The sequence below is a fragment of the Blastocystis hominis genome (assembly GCF_000151665.1).
Source record: "Blastocystis hominis, Singapore isolate B (sub-type 7) whole genome shotgun sequence assembly, scaffold_0".
Taxonomy (NCBI): domain Eukaryota; class Bigyra; order Opalinata; family Blastocystidae; genus Blastocystis; species Blastocystis hominis.
The window spans coordinates 1,531,426-1,545,889 of NW_013171815.1; the positions used below are offsets into that span (position 1 = coordinate 1,531,426).

The 14,464-nt window shown below is 41.5% G+C and overlaps 5 protein-coding genes; 3 read left to right on the forward strand and 2 right to left on the reverse strand.

Moving 5' to 3' along the window:
* The first annotated feature begins 59 nt into the window (after window positions 1-59).
* On the forward strand, window positions 60-519 carry GSBLH_T00000505001 (uncharacterized protein). XM_013038721.1 has 2 exons: window positions 60-283; window positions 316-519. Exons 1-2 carry the CDS (start codon window positions 229-231, stop codon window positions 444-446), a joined length of 186 nt encoding a protein of 61 aa, XP_012894175.1. The 5' UTR covers window positions 60-228; the 3' UTR covers window positions 447-519.
* A 700-nt stretch (window positions 520-1,219) lies between these two features.
* Window positions 1,220-2,367, reverse strand: GSBLH_T00000506001 (uncharacterized protein; the record flags this gene model as incomplete). XM_013038722.1 has 4 exons in its annotated part: window positions 1,220-1,340; window positions 1,371-1,499; window positions 2,118-2,237; window positions 2,269-2,367. The coding sequence occupies 4 exons, from the start codon at window positions 2,365-2,367 to the stop codon at window positions 1,239-1,241; spliced, it is 450 nt and encodes a 149-aa protein (XP_012894176.1). The 3' UTR covers window positions 1,220-1,238.
* Window positions 2,368-3,265: 898 nt separating this feature from the next.
* GSBLH_T00000507001 (uncharacterized protein) lies at window positions 3,266-4,841 on the reverse strand (the record flags this gene model as incomplete). XM_013038723.1 has 11 exons in its annotated part: window positions 4,747-4,841; window positions 4,681-4,716; window positions 4,606-4,650; window positions 4,423-4,570; window positions 4,258-4,394; window positions 4,136-4,228; window positions 3,881-4,101; window positions 3,753-3,846; window positions 3,620-3,720; window positions 3,500-3,590; window positions 3,266-3,469 (listed from the first exon to the last, which is right to left on the reverse strand). Exons 3-11 carry the CDS (start codon window positions 4,621-4,623, stop codon window positions 3,266-3,268), a joined length of 1,107 nt encoding a protein of 368 aa, XP_012894177.1. The 5' UTR covers window positions 4,624-4,650; window positions 4,681-4,716; window positions 4,747-4,841.
* A 1,947-nt stretch (window positions 4,842-6,788) lies between these two features.
* Window positions 6,789-10,050, forward strand: GSBLH_T00006967001 (uncharacterized protein; the record flags this gene model as incomplete). The annotated part of the gene is given in 3 exon segments (XM_013038724.1): window positions 6,789-8,794; window positions 8,810-9,972; window positions 10,007-10,050. 3 exon segments carry the CDS (start codon window positions 6,789-6,791, stop codon window positions 10,048-10,050), a joined length of 3,213 nt encoding a protein of 1,070 aa, XP_012894178.1.
* A 2,042-nt stretch (window positions 10,051-12,092) lies between these two features.
* GSBLH_T00000508001 (uncharacterized protein) lies at window positions 12,093-12,705 on the forward strand (the record flags this gene model as incomplete). XM_013038725.1 has 1 exon in its annotated part: window positions 12,093-12,705. The coding sequence occupies one exon, from the start codon at window positions 12,093-12,095 to the stop codon at window positions 12,684-12,686; it is 594 nt and encodes a 197-aa protein (XP_012894179.1). The 3' UTR covers window positions 12,687-12,705.
* Window positions 12,706-14,464: the final 1,759 nt, after the last annotated feature.

The window sequence follows — 14,464 nt, forward strand, 5'->3', positions numbered from 1 at the left end:
TAGCCAGCCCTTTGGTCGCTTTGCTTTCTTGATTTGCCTAGAAAACTATTTCAAGAGTCTAAATTAATAATGGTAAGCTATCGGATGAGTTTGTAAAGTGAATGGATTGGTTGGTTATGATTCGAATGGCTGTTGTGGTGAGTTATGTCAATCGAGCATGGAAGCTTACGAAATCGTAGGGTAAGAGAACTAAGAAGGTCGGTATTTGCGGAAAGTACGGAACAAGATATGGTTCCTCTCTTCGTAAGATTGTTAAGAAGATTGAAATCAGCCAGCACGGAACGTAGGTGTGTGTGTAGGGATAGTGACAAATAGTTACACCTGCGCTTTCTGCGGAAAGAACACCGTCAAGAGAACTTGCGTCGGTATCTGGGAGTGCAAGAAGTGCAAGAAGGTCGTTGCTGGAGGTGCTTGGTCCATTTCTACCCCCACTGCTCTTACTGTGAGATCCTCGATTCAGAGACTTCGTCGTTCCAAGAACGAGGCCTAATCTCTTTTTCAGGTCTTGGAATAGTACAATTTGTTTGTTAAACAAAGAAATAAACGGGGCATGTGGTAATGGGTATGGAAGAAGGAAATAGTAGCTCTTTCAGTCTTTTGCTGCTTCCTTTCTAACTACCCTTGGAGATTTGAAAGCACGAAAGGAGCTGATATGATCAAAAAAGGGTTGTGGATGGAGTTTTCAAAAGGTAGAGATGGATACGTTTCGTTCATAGGCCCGCTGTCATTCATCATAAATGTATGATCTTTTACGCTATGCTAATTTTCTCTTCCTTGATCCCAGATTGGGTTCGAGTGAAAATGCCTCGACACAATACAATTTTATTTCTGATAGACATAGCTTTCCTTGGATTGCCACTAGTATCGATTAGAATGATCACAGCTTACTTTTAGGGTTTTCTTGCTTATCGGCAAAATCCTATTTTGAATCACATCGAACAGCAATGTACATCGCTGCTGGCGACCGTATCGACGATATCCATTGTTTCCAATTCCATGTTTAAACAGGTGTTATCCATGACCTAACAATACATATTGGCATGATATTCACTCTAACACCATTGCTATCTGGACACGAGAGTAAAACCCCGACAGACTCATCTTCGGAAAGATCTGCAGAGTTAGACTCATTTAGACCCACAATCAATCAAGCAAACCTACCGATGTTGTTAACGGCGTATTCGATGTCCATAGAGCTTATTATTTGAACAAACAGCCAAAAACTAGAATACAAAAAATCACAAACTGGCCTCAAACCGCCTTATCTCTGACAGCCCCACAGCTCCATTCCGTATAAGTCGAATATACGCAATCATATTGCTAAGCGCCAAAATACATCCCTATCCCTCATTCTCCAACTCCATCCCCACTTCATCCGGCGTATCATAGCAATCCGAGAAGTTACAATTCCCAAAATCGATCAGATGAACGTCCGCTCGCGTTTCCCCTTCGCCCTCGTACGTAAACAAAAACGACGACGACCAGAACCTCCAATTCGACTATTTCTCATTCCTTCTGCGCTAATTTACGCGTCGCACGATATCGCGGAGATTCAGAAGCTTCTCCAGAACGATCTCCAGAACATCCAGACGAAAGGAATTGCCATCAAAGAAGAACAAGGCGATCGCCAATAACATCGATTTGGCTACCAGCGATTTGCCCCATTCTTTATCTTCGATTAGCCAGTCGTGGCTTTGCGGACGGTAAACCTATCGTGAAGAAGATTCAGAGTGATTACGCGCATGCCACACACACGCATCCCGAGAGAGCCGGAAGTGGTGGACTGACACATGCGGTTGTGCCGCTCGATTTTCTGTGGAGGCGCTCCGTCCCCTTCAGATGAGTGAAGAGAGAAAGAAAAGTACAATAGGTACGCGTGCCGATTTTCACGTCTAAAATACAGGGATGCACATAAGATTTATTCAAATCTTCCAAAACTAAATAGCCGTTCAAAATGGGCTCACTATGGAATGAAGTGCATGCCAGACAATTACTGCTGAAGAAACTCAGAACTTTCTGAAATATCATCGTCCAAGTGCAGGGAATACCGTAAACCCTCAGGTCTACACAAGGGCTCATTTGAGGGAGATATAATCTGCAATATTATAGTATAGAACAAACGAAACTTCTATAGGTTGGAGGCCAAAATAGGAAGCACTAAAACGAGCAAGATCCGAATTCGATCTCATAATTTGTTCATAACATGACCGCTCCTTTTCGGTTGCTTGCTTCGCAATCTATATATTCAGCAAAAAAGAGAGAACCTACTTTTCCATTGGGCAGCTTGATCATCTTGTTATGACCAGAAACACGATATTTATATTCAGATGGCTGATGTAGTCGTAATACACCTTTGTCCATTTTCATTCTACAAAATATACTGACAACGTAAATATTTGACTATTTATGGAATTCTGAGAGATGAATCTTCATAGTCTTTTCATAGAATTGTTTTTGCAAACACGTATATTTGATCTACTTCATTTCTAACTGCGAGACGGATGGAATAGGAAGATTGAAAGGGAATATCAAAGATAATTGAAAGTAGCAAGCATATCTATTGTTTATCAGTGTTAAAATGAGTTCCGTAGTGTAGCAAGTATGTCTATGTTGCTTAGATGAAGATTACTTGGTAACTACACGAATTTGGAAGTAGGTGAATAGGTTCAGTAAATTTGGATAATTTTGCTTCGTTTTTGGTGAGTAAAATTACTTCTTACTGGTTGTAAGCACTCATGTTGTTATCATATTAAATCACTCTAATTTGTGCAATGTTCAAGTTTCAATGATTTAATGGATGCAACTGAATGATGATCATTCAGTTTTAGAATGGATCGTAGAGTAGTATAGAAGTTTGAACTGAAATGATAATATTATTACTATTTTGCACAAATAGATACTGGACACACATATAGATGTGATGATTCTGGAGTTGATGGTAATTGAAAACACCATCTATTCCCAACCTGTGCTTTCACATCTATATTGATAAGTGGTTTATTATTTGATCGACCCGTTTCATACACTTTACCCAGAATAGATGATAATAATCCTGCACTCATCCCTACTTTGATTCTACTTTCTACCAGAGTCAGTAAGGAGACAACAAGCCATCCACCGTGATTTCAGTCTCCGATTTCCTTCCAATCAGTATTTTGGAACAATTCAACAACGCTATTCCTATTATTCTACTTATCATCATTCAATCACAAATGAATTCGGAATGGATCGTCCTCCCATCAACTAACCATCTACCTTATGATTCTTAGAAACAAACAGAAAACATAATAGTACAACAAGAAGAAAACATCTCCTCATAATATGGAGCATAAACTCTCAAATCGTTTCCATAGACCCAGAACACACAGCTCTTTCCTTTCCATGTCCCATAAGCCTCAATAATCGGTAGCTCGCTCACCATGAGACGTTGATTGTTTATTCTCCGCTTTTCTTCGATTTCTGCTCTTCTCTATTGATCATGTTGTCTCCCAATCGGAACCTTTGCTGCGCGATTCTCCAAGTCAAAACACGTTTCCTGGATATCGCTGTTTTCAAAATCTCTCGGTGCCTGTAAATCCGGTCCTTCTTTTCTATGATGAATCATGCACCAGACGAATACTCGAAACATAGCGATGACTCTGCATCACAAATAGGATCAGGCGGAATATCGCCTCCATATAAGACAAGAGATATATTGCTGTTATAATAGTTCACAGTGGCCTAGAGTAGAAGCATGCTTGCTTAGATTATACCATAACGAATCCTATCACATATCCTTTTCCCTGACACTCAGGACATTCCATTCTTCCTGTACCAGAACACCGACTACACGTTTCAGTTGTGGTTCTACACTTTTAAAACAATACAATAGCCTTCATACGTGTGTTTTCCAGTTTCTGGGTCATATTGTGAACGGGTAACTGTTCCACTACCACTGCAACTTGTACACGTCACTCTACAATGGCCACGACACTCAGGACATGTCTCTTTATGATCTGTATGTGGCCAGCGTATCGTTTTCCTTCCACCCTTAAATCGAGTTGGGGGAGAGATCGGATATTCCCAAAGCTTTGGAATCGGACCATATTCCTCAGTATCCATCTATCAGTCATTACAAAGAATTCAGCTGAGATACCATTCTATTTATGTCTGCTCGGTAATAGTCACCGGCTGAGCGCTCCTCAGAGAAGATATCCCAAGAGCAGACATAGCAACTCCACATTTTATTCTGATTGTGATTTATGATGAGTGCCTTACAATCGTTATATCCATTTCTTTTATTGCTCTCTTCGGCCAGCAACAGCTTTTACTGCTAAATAGTTGAGCAAGTGCTGCTCGTACGTCTTCTGTAGTAACTGAGCCCATAGAACAGGATTGCTCTTCATCAGCAGATTCTACTTATCAGATACTCACATAGAATACGTCTTTCGTTTGTGTTATGAGAAGCATCTACTGAGATAGAGACACCCTCTTCCGGATTGGTGGGATTCTTGTCTGTTTCATCCATTTGATCCATCTCTTGAATATCCTGCTGTACTGGTTCGTTATTTGGAGAGTGTGCTGATGGAATCTAGAAACAATAATAAATTAAAAAATCAAGATTACTTGATTTGCAGAAGACATTGACGAATAAACAGATTGAACATACACCTAATCCTCAACACAGAAATTCTTCTGAACATTCTGAGTATTCTCAAAATCAGACGGTAAGGGAGTCTACAAATAAGTAGAAAACAATACCAAAACCGTTTCTAAACGGCCTAAAGAGGAAAACGATAACTGAGGAATAGGTTGAAATGATGGTTGCTACATATTGGCCAAATAATAGAAATACACGATCCATTCAAAAAAAGTATGAAAGAAACTATTATTGTGTTTTGTATTCGTTCCATAAGTAATAATATGGTTTGCAAATCATTTTTATGTGCGATTATGTGTTTAGAATCAAAATTTAATTGAAAAATAAGACCAGGGAATGCTAAACCTTGATTTGGGGTAACAAGAAGCATTTTAGAAAATGGTAATATATATTATTTGTAGAACCTAGAAGATGTGTTTTTATTAATTAGCGAGTAACAAAAAGCAGCTGGTTTCGAGTTTGATGATATGACTCTAATGATATAGGATATTCTATAGAAAGTGGAGTTCTCATGAGATATATGCTAGAGAGTTCTATACTAGACTTTTCTGAAAGAAATGAACAGTCATATCCTGAAGTAATATGCTGGGGCATTATTTTTTAGGGAATGCTAAGCAGAGATGTAGCTGGGTTGGAGAGTTTATCAGTGTCACAATAACTTCCTTATTTTCCTTTTCTTCCTTTGGTTGACTTATTATCCAACAATACAATACGAATGAATTGGATAGATGCTAATGCTACTTATTCAAGAGTAACGATGGTGTCGAAATAGGAGTGAAAATGAAATGGAGCTGTTTTGTATTGCTTATAATTATAATTATTATTATAGGTGTGAACTAAATAAAGTAAAGATTGTGTATTGAAGTTATTGGAATGGTGGTCGAAATGAATAGTTGGTGACATACCCCAAAACTGTTTTTAGCCAAATTCGATCCAATAAATTGGTAAATCCTTTGTAGAGAGAGTTATGGTATGCAATCGTTCAATTCAGGTATTCACAATGAATCAAACTATCATTGCGTTTTTTAGATTACTATCACTGAAATGCCAATATCAAGGGAAAGAAATACAACCATCTGACTATTGCCTGGTGTCGACAAAGTATTGGTTTACAACACAATTAATCAACAAACCTATGTGTACAGTATTGAAAAGCACACGAATCCTTGTACAGCAAAGATTCATGAACTAGATAGAAGTAATATATTCAAAACACATTCTTAAAAAGATCCTAGCTTGACAATCAAATAGACCATCTGCAATGCACGACAGTAATATGATCATATATCTTTACCCGCCTTATTCCTCATAATTTGACACTTCAATTCAAAGTTCTCACCAAACCCTTCGAATAACAGTAGCCACAAACTGAAATGTTATACTCAGAATCAAAGTAGCAACAAAAATGATGATTTGACACCCATTAACACCCAAAAATAAGCAGAGAATTGTCCATCACAATTTGAACAGTTTCATTTCTCTATACACAATCTGATTGGTCAGAAGAATACTTCAAAAATCTACATAAATTGTTTTAATTTGATACCAGTTCTTGAGTCAATGGATTTCTATAGTAACGAGGAGGAATATGTACTTAGCGAGGTAATCAATTGAGCGTAATGATAATGAAAAGGATAAACTGAGTGTAATCAAGCGGCGCTATTCTGGTAATGAGGAGATATGTTACACAGTATTGTATTTCCTTTCTTCTCAGACGTAGATTCTTTACTATCAAGTGTACGAGCCTGAATCCTTGGAAAAGCAAAAAGAACTCTTAGACATTCTTGAGGAGCGACGTCTATCTTATGATTTGAGAGAATTACGAGACATGTTGAAAGCGCGTTACGAACTATTGTTACAAGGCGTTCATGAAGACGTTACTCCTGAGTTAAGTAGTTATCTGGAAAGAATTCTGAATCTGGACTTTGATCCTGATGAGTACTCGTATAGGCGCAAAACTAAATCACAAAAGACGTATCCGACAAGATTAGAGGAATCCGATATTCTCAAAGTGGTTCTCGACGATTCTCTGTCTCATTACACTTCCTATTTCTTTGAGCAGGATTTATCCTCAGCAAATGCTAAATTCTCTCCAAAGACGATTCTTGAACATTTGGATCGAAAGGGATTGAACGTTGTTCCACTGATAATGCAGTACCTGGGAACGTTGGAGCAGAAGCAGATTCCAACTGCCTCCCTTTTCCTGAATCTCTTGACCTTTGATGCAATGGAAGAGCTGCGCAGCCAGGTGAAATCGAAGTATTCTTTCGATCTTTACACACGTTCTGACTTCCTAAATACATACATTGGTCGTTTTGGAAACCCAGAACGCAGCGAGAAGAGCGATGAGGCCGATTTTGAGCGAGCCAAACGAGTGTGTATGCGAAGAATCGAATTCTATAAGAAGAACAAGATCAGTGGGATAGCGAACGAGTTCGAACAATTGCTGGAGTTGTTGCGCAGTCATAGAGAATACGACAAAGAATTGTATTTGGATTATTTGGAGGCAAGATCGGCAACGGAAACATGGGATAAGGAAACGAAAAGCTACGATTTATCGATGTACCCGCTGGATCGCGATTATTTGGAGCATTTGTTTCCTCAGGAATCGCCCAAACCGTTCTATCGGTACTTCGACAGTCGTTCGGTAACGAGGTCTTACGAGAAGGCATGCTTGCTGAGTGGCCAATCGATCCAATGTCAGGAATACACAGATCAACAGATCGCAGATTTGAGGGATCAAGTTCGGTTGAGAATTTTGGAAGGCAACAAGGAATGTTACAGAGTGGGAGACGAAGTGTCCGTTTCCCTGGAGCTGAAGAACGTGGATGTGCTGGAATGGAAGCTGTTCGAGCTCAACACGCGCGTTTACTACGAAAAGAACAGTTCTCCGATTTCCACAACGATCGATTTGGATGGTCTCAGACCGATCACATCGGGCATCATGCACTATCATTTGCCTGCGATTCAGCGACATATCGAGACGTTTATATTCCCGACGATCAATCATCGCGGCTGCTACGCTGTGGACTTCTTTGCGAAGGGACAGAGCAGTCGTTTCTTGGTGAATATGGGTCAACTGAACGTTTTGGTGCGCGAATCGCTGTCGGGATTGATGCTGACGGTTCTGGACGAGCAGGGAGAGCGCAAAGAATCGAACGTCTATGTTCTTCTGGATGGTCGGAAGTACGAATTGAACGACCATCACGAGATTGCGATCCCCTATCTTCCTCCTGGGAGCAGCAGACAGACGTTCAAGGCGTTGGTATGCGAAGAGATCGAAGCGGACTGGGTGTACACGGAGAAGTGCGATCTCTCCATCCCTGCGGAGAGTTTTGCGCTCGAACTGAAGGGCGATGTCGATAACGAGGCGCTCGTGCGAGGAAATGAGAATTGCCAGGTGCTTCTGCGCGTATCCGCAATGCTGAACGAAACTCCCTTCCCGAACTCGCTCCTACAGGACGTTTCGATCATTCTCTCCACGAAGGATATGGATGACATTGCATCGGAAGTGACTGTGAAGCCAGTATTGAAAGATGATGCAGAGGTAGTGGTTCCCCTGCGCATTTCAAAGCCGATTCAAAGTGTAAAGGCGAGTATTACTGCATCCGTTGTGACGAATAATGGAGTGAAGAAGCAGTTGTCGGCTTCGTTGGATTTGTATTCTACCGACTACAATCCGAAGCGCAATCTGAACATCGAGGAAGTCAAGCCTTCGTACTCTCTGTTCAGAAAGAGAACCTCGCAGGGAGTGGAGTTCTTTGTGTATGCATCCGGTCCTGCAGGCGAACCATATCCCAGTCTGCCTGTGAGTGTGAAGCTGAACCACCTCTACAGCACATCGACCTTCCGATTCTCGCTCGAAACAGACGAGAAGGGAGAGGTTTCGCTGGGTCTTCTCCGCAATATCACCCGAATCGATGTGAATGGCACTGTGTTCCCGCTTCATTTCGAAAGCTTCAACGTGAAAAAGAACTGGGAAGTGGCTGAGAACGAAGAGATTCAAGCTCTGATTCCTCTCATCAGCGATGATTTGAATGACTATATGTTGATTTGCGAGTCGAGCGAGGACGAAATTGAATCCTTGCAATCTTGTTTGGCAAGGGTCGATGGCTATGTTTTGATTCACAATCTGAAGCCTGGAAAATATGTGTTGTATGTTCGAGATAGGAATGGAACCTTGTACACGATTCGAATCAGCGTTTATCATGCTTCCAAGATGAACATTACTGAACATTATGCGTTCTTTGGTTCCTGGGCTCGACAACTGAGCAATGCCCCCATTTCAATGATTTGCACGCCGAACGATCAGCATCTTACGATCCAGCTTTATGGAATCACACCATCTGCACACGTTCATGTGTTGCTCAAGTCGTTCTACGAGAGTTTGATGCTTGGTAATCACATCCGAGATCTGAGCAATCCTTCCTATGCGCGAATTAAGCTAGATCCCGTTTCTTCTCTTATCGTGAATGATCGTGAACTTCCAGAAGAGTACGACTACATCCAGGGACGAAAGCGAGCGAATCGAACGTTGCCTGGCAATATGCTGCCTCCTCCTGGATTGCTGATGAATCCGATCAAAGTGGATGAAACGACGACGAAAGCGAAGGAGGCATCGGCTGGAACGAACTTTGCAGAAAAGCATGAAGAACGTCCAGGAGCCTGCGTTTCCAAGACACGAGATGAGTTGGATGTTGCTCCGAAAGATATGAAACAGCGCGATAGTCGTGAGACGATCCGTTTGTTTTCTCGTTTGCTGCCGAACATCCAAATGGTAGATGGAAAAGCAGAAATCGATCTGAGCGATTACAAGGAGAATGGATGCGAGGTTGAAGTGGTTGCAGTGGATGAAGGCCGTTTCTTGGACACCGTGTTGTTCTATTCTGGGAGCGAGGATGACCGTGTTTCACTGATGGTTCAGCAGCAAGCGCTGGAGGAATCGCTGGATCCCTCGAAGAATTACACGGAAGAGAAGCGGATATCGGTAGTAACGGCGGAGGAACCGTTGTCGATTGATAGCAAGTCAGAGATGCAAGTGTTGGCGTCTCTAGAGGATGTATGGCTGCTTTTGAAGGTGTTGTTGGACGATTCAAGGCTGCAGCAATTCTCGTTCCTTCTTTCGTGGGACAGAATGAACGAAAAGGAAAAGATGCGATTGTACAACAAATATAACTGCTCGGAAGTGAATGTCTTCATCTATTTCCGTGACCGTCCCTTCTTTGATGCATATCTCGCTTCTTCTCTGCAATCGAAGGTCGAGAAATCGTTTTTGGATGTGTGGCTTACTGGGGGCGATGTGTCTCGCTTCCTTCAACCCCAATTCTTTGAGCGTCTGAATGCTTTTGAGCGCGCTTTGCTGGCCAGTCGAGTTTCTGAAGAAGAAGGCGCAGCAATTGAACTTGGAATGAAGAATAATGCTGCGCACAATCCTCTTTCTCGCTTTGCGTTCGCCTCCATTTTCCAAAGTGCGATGAATCTGAAGAGTTTGAATGCGCCGCCTTCTGTGCTTCCACCTGAGGAAGAAGAAGAAGAAGAAGAGGAAGTGGAAGAGGAAGAGGAAGAGGAAGTTCTTTTAGGTAGCATTGGTTCATCTATGGAAGAGTTATGTCCACCAAGGCCAATGCTTTGTGGAGCTAGCCAACCAATGATGTGTGTGGGGGCTACTGTTTCTAATTTTGGACCAAGAATGATGGAATTTGTACCTTATGATGAAAGCATGGTACTTGAGTCTCTGTCTGATGCAGTCGCTTATTGTTCTATGCCAACGCCTCCTCCGATGGCCGCTCCACGAATGCGTCGAATGGATGCCATGCCATCTCATCGATTCATTGCTCAGTCGGCTGATCGAATGGAAGACATTGACACTTACAAAAAGAAGAAGAGTGTAGAACATCACTACGAACGATTAGAGAAAACGAAGGAGTATCAGGAGGGATATTATTATCAAAGCACTGAAATGTTTTCTCCTGTGAATCTTGTTCCTAATTCAGCGTTCTGGGCGTCCTTTGCCCATCATTTGCGCAGCGGCTCGTCTTCTCCCTTCCTCTCCAAAGACTTCATTCTCTGCACTCACTCTGTTTCGGAAGTATTATTCTGCCTGTCTGTGCTGGGGATTCAGAGTGAAGAAGCCGCCTATCACCTACAGAAATCGCAGTTAGTCACGAACTCGCCCGTGTTCGTGTTCCACAAAATGCTGAAGGAGGGAACGAAGCCTGCGGATTGTCCTCTCATGGTGCTGACCAAGTACATCGATAACAGCAATCACTGGAAGACAGTGAACGGGAAGAAAGTGGAGCGTTTCATGGAAACCAACGAGTTCGTCGCGGGAGTTTCGTACACCTGCATGATTGTCATTACGAATGTGGCGCCCATCCAGCAAGTCGTGGAGGTCATGTATCAGATTCCGCGGGGATCGTACCCTCTATCCAATCTCAAGTCTTTGGTGAACGAGGTGAAGACAATCGATGCCTTCAGCACCTGCACGTTGAGTTATTCGTTCTATTTCCCGAAGGTGGGAGACTTTGAGCATCTTCCAGCGCACATCATCGATTCAACGAAGGCGACCATCCTCGCTGTCGCTTCTCCTTCCTTCACGACGCTCCACTGCGTGAAGGAGGCGAAGACGCTGGATGTCACTTCGTGGAAAGATGTGGCGCTCAACGCTTCGGAGGACGTTCTGCTTGATTACATTCGATCACATGATGTGCAGGAGCTGGAATGGAAGTATGTGTTGGGCAGACTGTCCAATGCTTCGTTCTTTACGAAGCTGGTTGCCGAGCTGCGTCGAATTCGATTCTATAACGAGGATATCTGGAAGTTCGGAGTGAAACACCGCGATCTGCAGTCCACGAAGGATCTTGTGGGAATGAGAATGAGGAAGCGTGTTGGACTGGCATTCTCTTCGCCGATGCTCACGATCGATTCAGCGGCTGAGGGACTCTTCAATATTCGCGAGTACAAACCCTACGTGAATAATCGTTGTTTCCGCTTAGGAGAGAGTATGAACATTCCGAACGACAAGCTAAAGAAGCAATACGAGCTTTTCTTGAAGTATCTGATGCAAAAGAAGCCCACATGCAATGATTACGCGTTGTTGGTGTATTATTTGATTCTTCAGGATCGTGTGATGACCGCCCTTTCTGTGTTTAAACAGTTCGTCTGTGAAGAGCGAGAAGGCCGCTTTGTTCCGCGCGCAGACTGCGTTTGCAACGTCCAGGTCGATTATATGATCGCGTATTTCGATTGTTTCACGGAGAGCTTGACGCAGGCTCGCGAGATCTGTGCTCGCTATGAGTCCTATCCAGTTCTGTACTGGCGAAATCTATTCAGCAACATTTCTTCGATGGTGAAGAACGTGGATGGAACAATGGATATCGAGAAGACCTTCGAAATCAGGGACGAATCGGACCTTGCTCGCGATGAATTCAAATCGAAACGATCGCAAATGAATATGGACAGTTCGCTCGAAGTGTCCTCCACGAATCAGGTGATTACGCTGCACTACTACAATCTACGCGAGGCAGACATCAATCTCTACGAGCTGGATGTGGAGTTGCTCTTCAGTCTGAATCCCTTCGTGTTCAACAAGTCTTCGTCGCTCTTCATTCGTCCCAACTACACGCAGCATGTCCAGCTGCCTCCTGAAGTCGATGGCGTGGGCGAATTTTGCTACACGCTTCCGAAAGAATACCAGGAGAAGAATGTTTTGGTGGAAGTGCGGAATGGAACGCTGCGCGAAGCCTGCTATTCGCTGAACAATTCGCTGCTTGTGGCGCTGTCTGTGAAGTCTGGACAGCTGCGAGTGATGGATAAGAAGACGCATGCGGGCATTCCGTGCTGCTATGTGAAGGTGTACGCGGAGACGAATAGTGGAGAAAACAAGTTCTTGAAGGATGGATTCACGGATATCAGTGGCTGTTTCGATTATTATTCGGTGAGTACGGAGGTGGCCGAACAAGCAAAGAAACTGGCGATTTTTGTGGATAAAGAGGGGTATGGATCGTGTATTCGGGAAGCTTTGCCTCCCATTTCTGCTGCGCATTAGAGAGTATGTGTGAGAAGTGTTATTGTTTGTTGAAATACAAGGATAGTTGAAGGACTTGAAGGATGAATGATGTGTGGTGTGTTGGATATGGGAAGTGAAAAGGAAACAATTGAAATGAAGACTAGAATGAGTTGCCTTGGTGTAGATTGTAACTATTGGACGTAATGGAATGCAATACAAACACAATCGTTGAACAAATACTGATTGATTAGACAGCGATGAGAACTGCATAGCAAATAGAATATGGTCATAAATGATGAATGATAATGATGAGTAATTCAGCCATCACGACAAGCATCGGATCATAATAAAGACAATAACTGGTAGTGAATGAGCAATAGACTGCAGCATTCCACGAAATATGGCTTATTTAGCATAATCAGTGATAAAGAAGGACTTGAATCAAATTGGAAAACAGCATGCGGAGAAAGAAATCGTTCATTTGTAATATTACGGAAGTAAAATGTAGTAATAATAGCATAAACCTTATGCTAGATAAACTGGCTGATTGAACATAGGATTTCTATAGACTTCATGCTGTACAGATTACCATACTTGAATTATTGGAAAGCACAATACATATTATGTCATTGTGTGAAAAAGAGAGCTATTTGTCCTTTTTTTCGTTTCACAATGGAAGAATTGAATGAAATACAGTTCAAGGAGTACGATTTTAACAAACAAGATCAATAGTGTAACTCATTGAAAATACGTTATGGTTATCATTAATAGGAATAATAATAACCTAATAAGCACAGGAGAGTTAAGTACTTTTCTAAAACATTGAAAGAAATCATTGTAAATGTGTGTTGGAAATAATAATTAATATCTTTGTGTGTAATTCAAATTCGTTCGAAATTAACCTGCAAACATTTTTCACTTTCACTCTCATTACAATGATAGTGCAAATTTTGTTTTTGTATAGATTGTATTAATGATAAAAGAGAATGGCTATTGTGAAAAGGCTGAAAACTATTTTTATCAATGATTAGCATGAGATAGAATATCACAAATGGCAATGGTTATTTCGAAATACTAGTATTTCAAAAGTCATACAAAAGAGGATAAAGTGATTTTAAATCACTAATTTCTACTTTACTATACCACTACCATAAGTCAATATATTTGAGTTTTAGGAGGGCAATTCTTAAACATATCTTTTTTGGAATGAAAGTAATTCTTTTTTTATTTTTTGTTGCAAACAGTCACTGATTCTGCCAAATCTGTCATGAATAACTACCAGGTTAATTGTTGTATTGTCCAAAATGTACAAGGACGCGCGAATAAGGAAATGAAACCAAATGGTTGGATTTCACTCATTTTGAGTAATAGAGAATGTGTGGTATTGCAATTCAATAATGGAATATTCATGAATCAAGGATTTGTACTCAATGAGCAGAAAGTGTTGAAAGTGATAGGAAATCATCAAATTGGTGCTATTTCATACAGTGAAGAACAATCCATAGAAGTAGAAGGAATAGTGGATTTGGATCATGGGAGTCGATTTGAAGGCTTGGTATTGACAGAAAATGAAAAAGAAGGTAAAATAGGAATTCCATTTGGATATGGTGAAATGTATGATGATGATGGAATATTGGTGTACAAGGGCATAATGATCAATTGGAAACGATTTGGATATGGAACGAGTTATCATAATAATGGATGTATTGAATATGAAGGATATTGGTGTGATGATAATCGATTTGGAAGAGGAAAATTGTTTGATCGAAAAGGAAGAGTAATGAGTGATTGTAACTGGTATGATGGAATGGAAATCC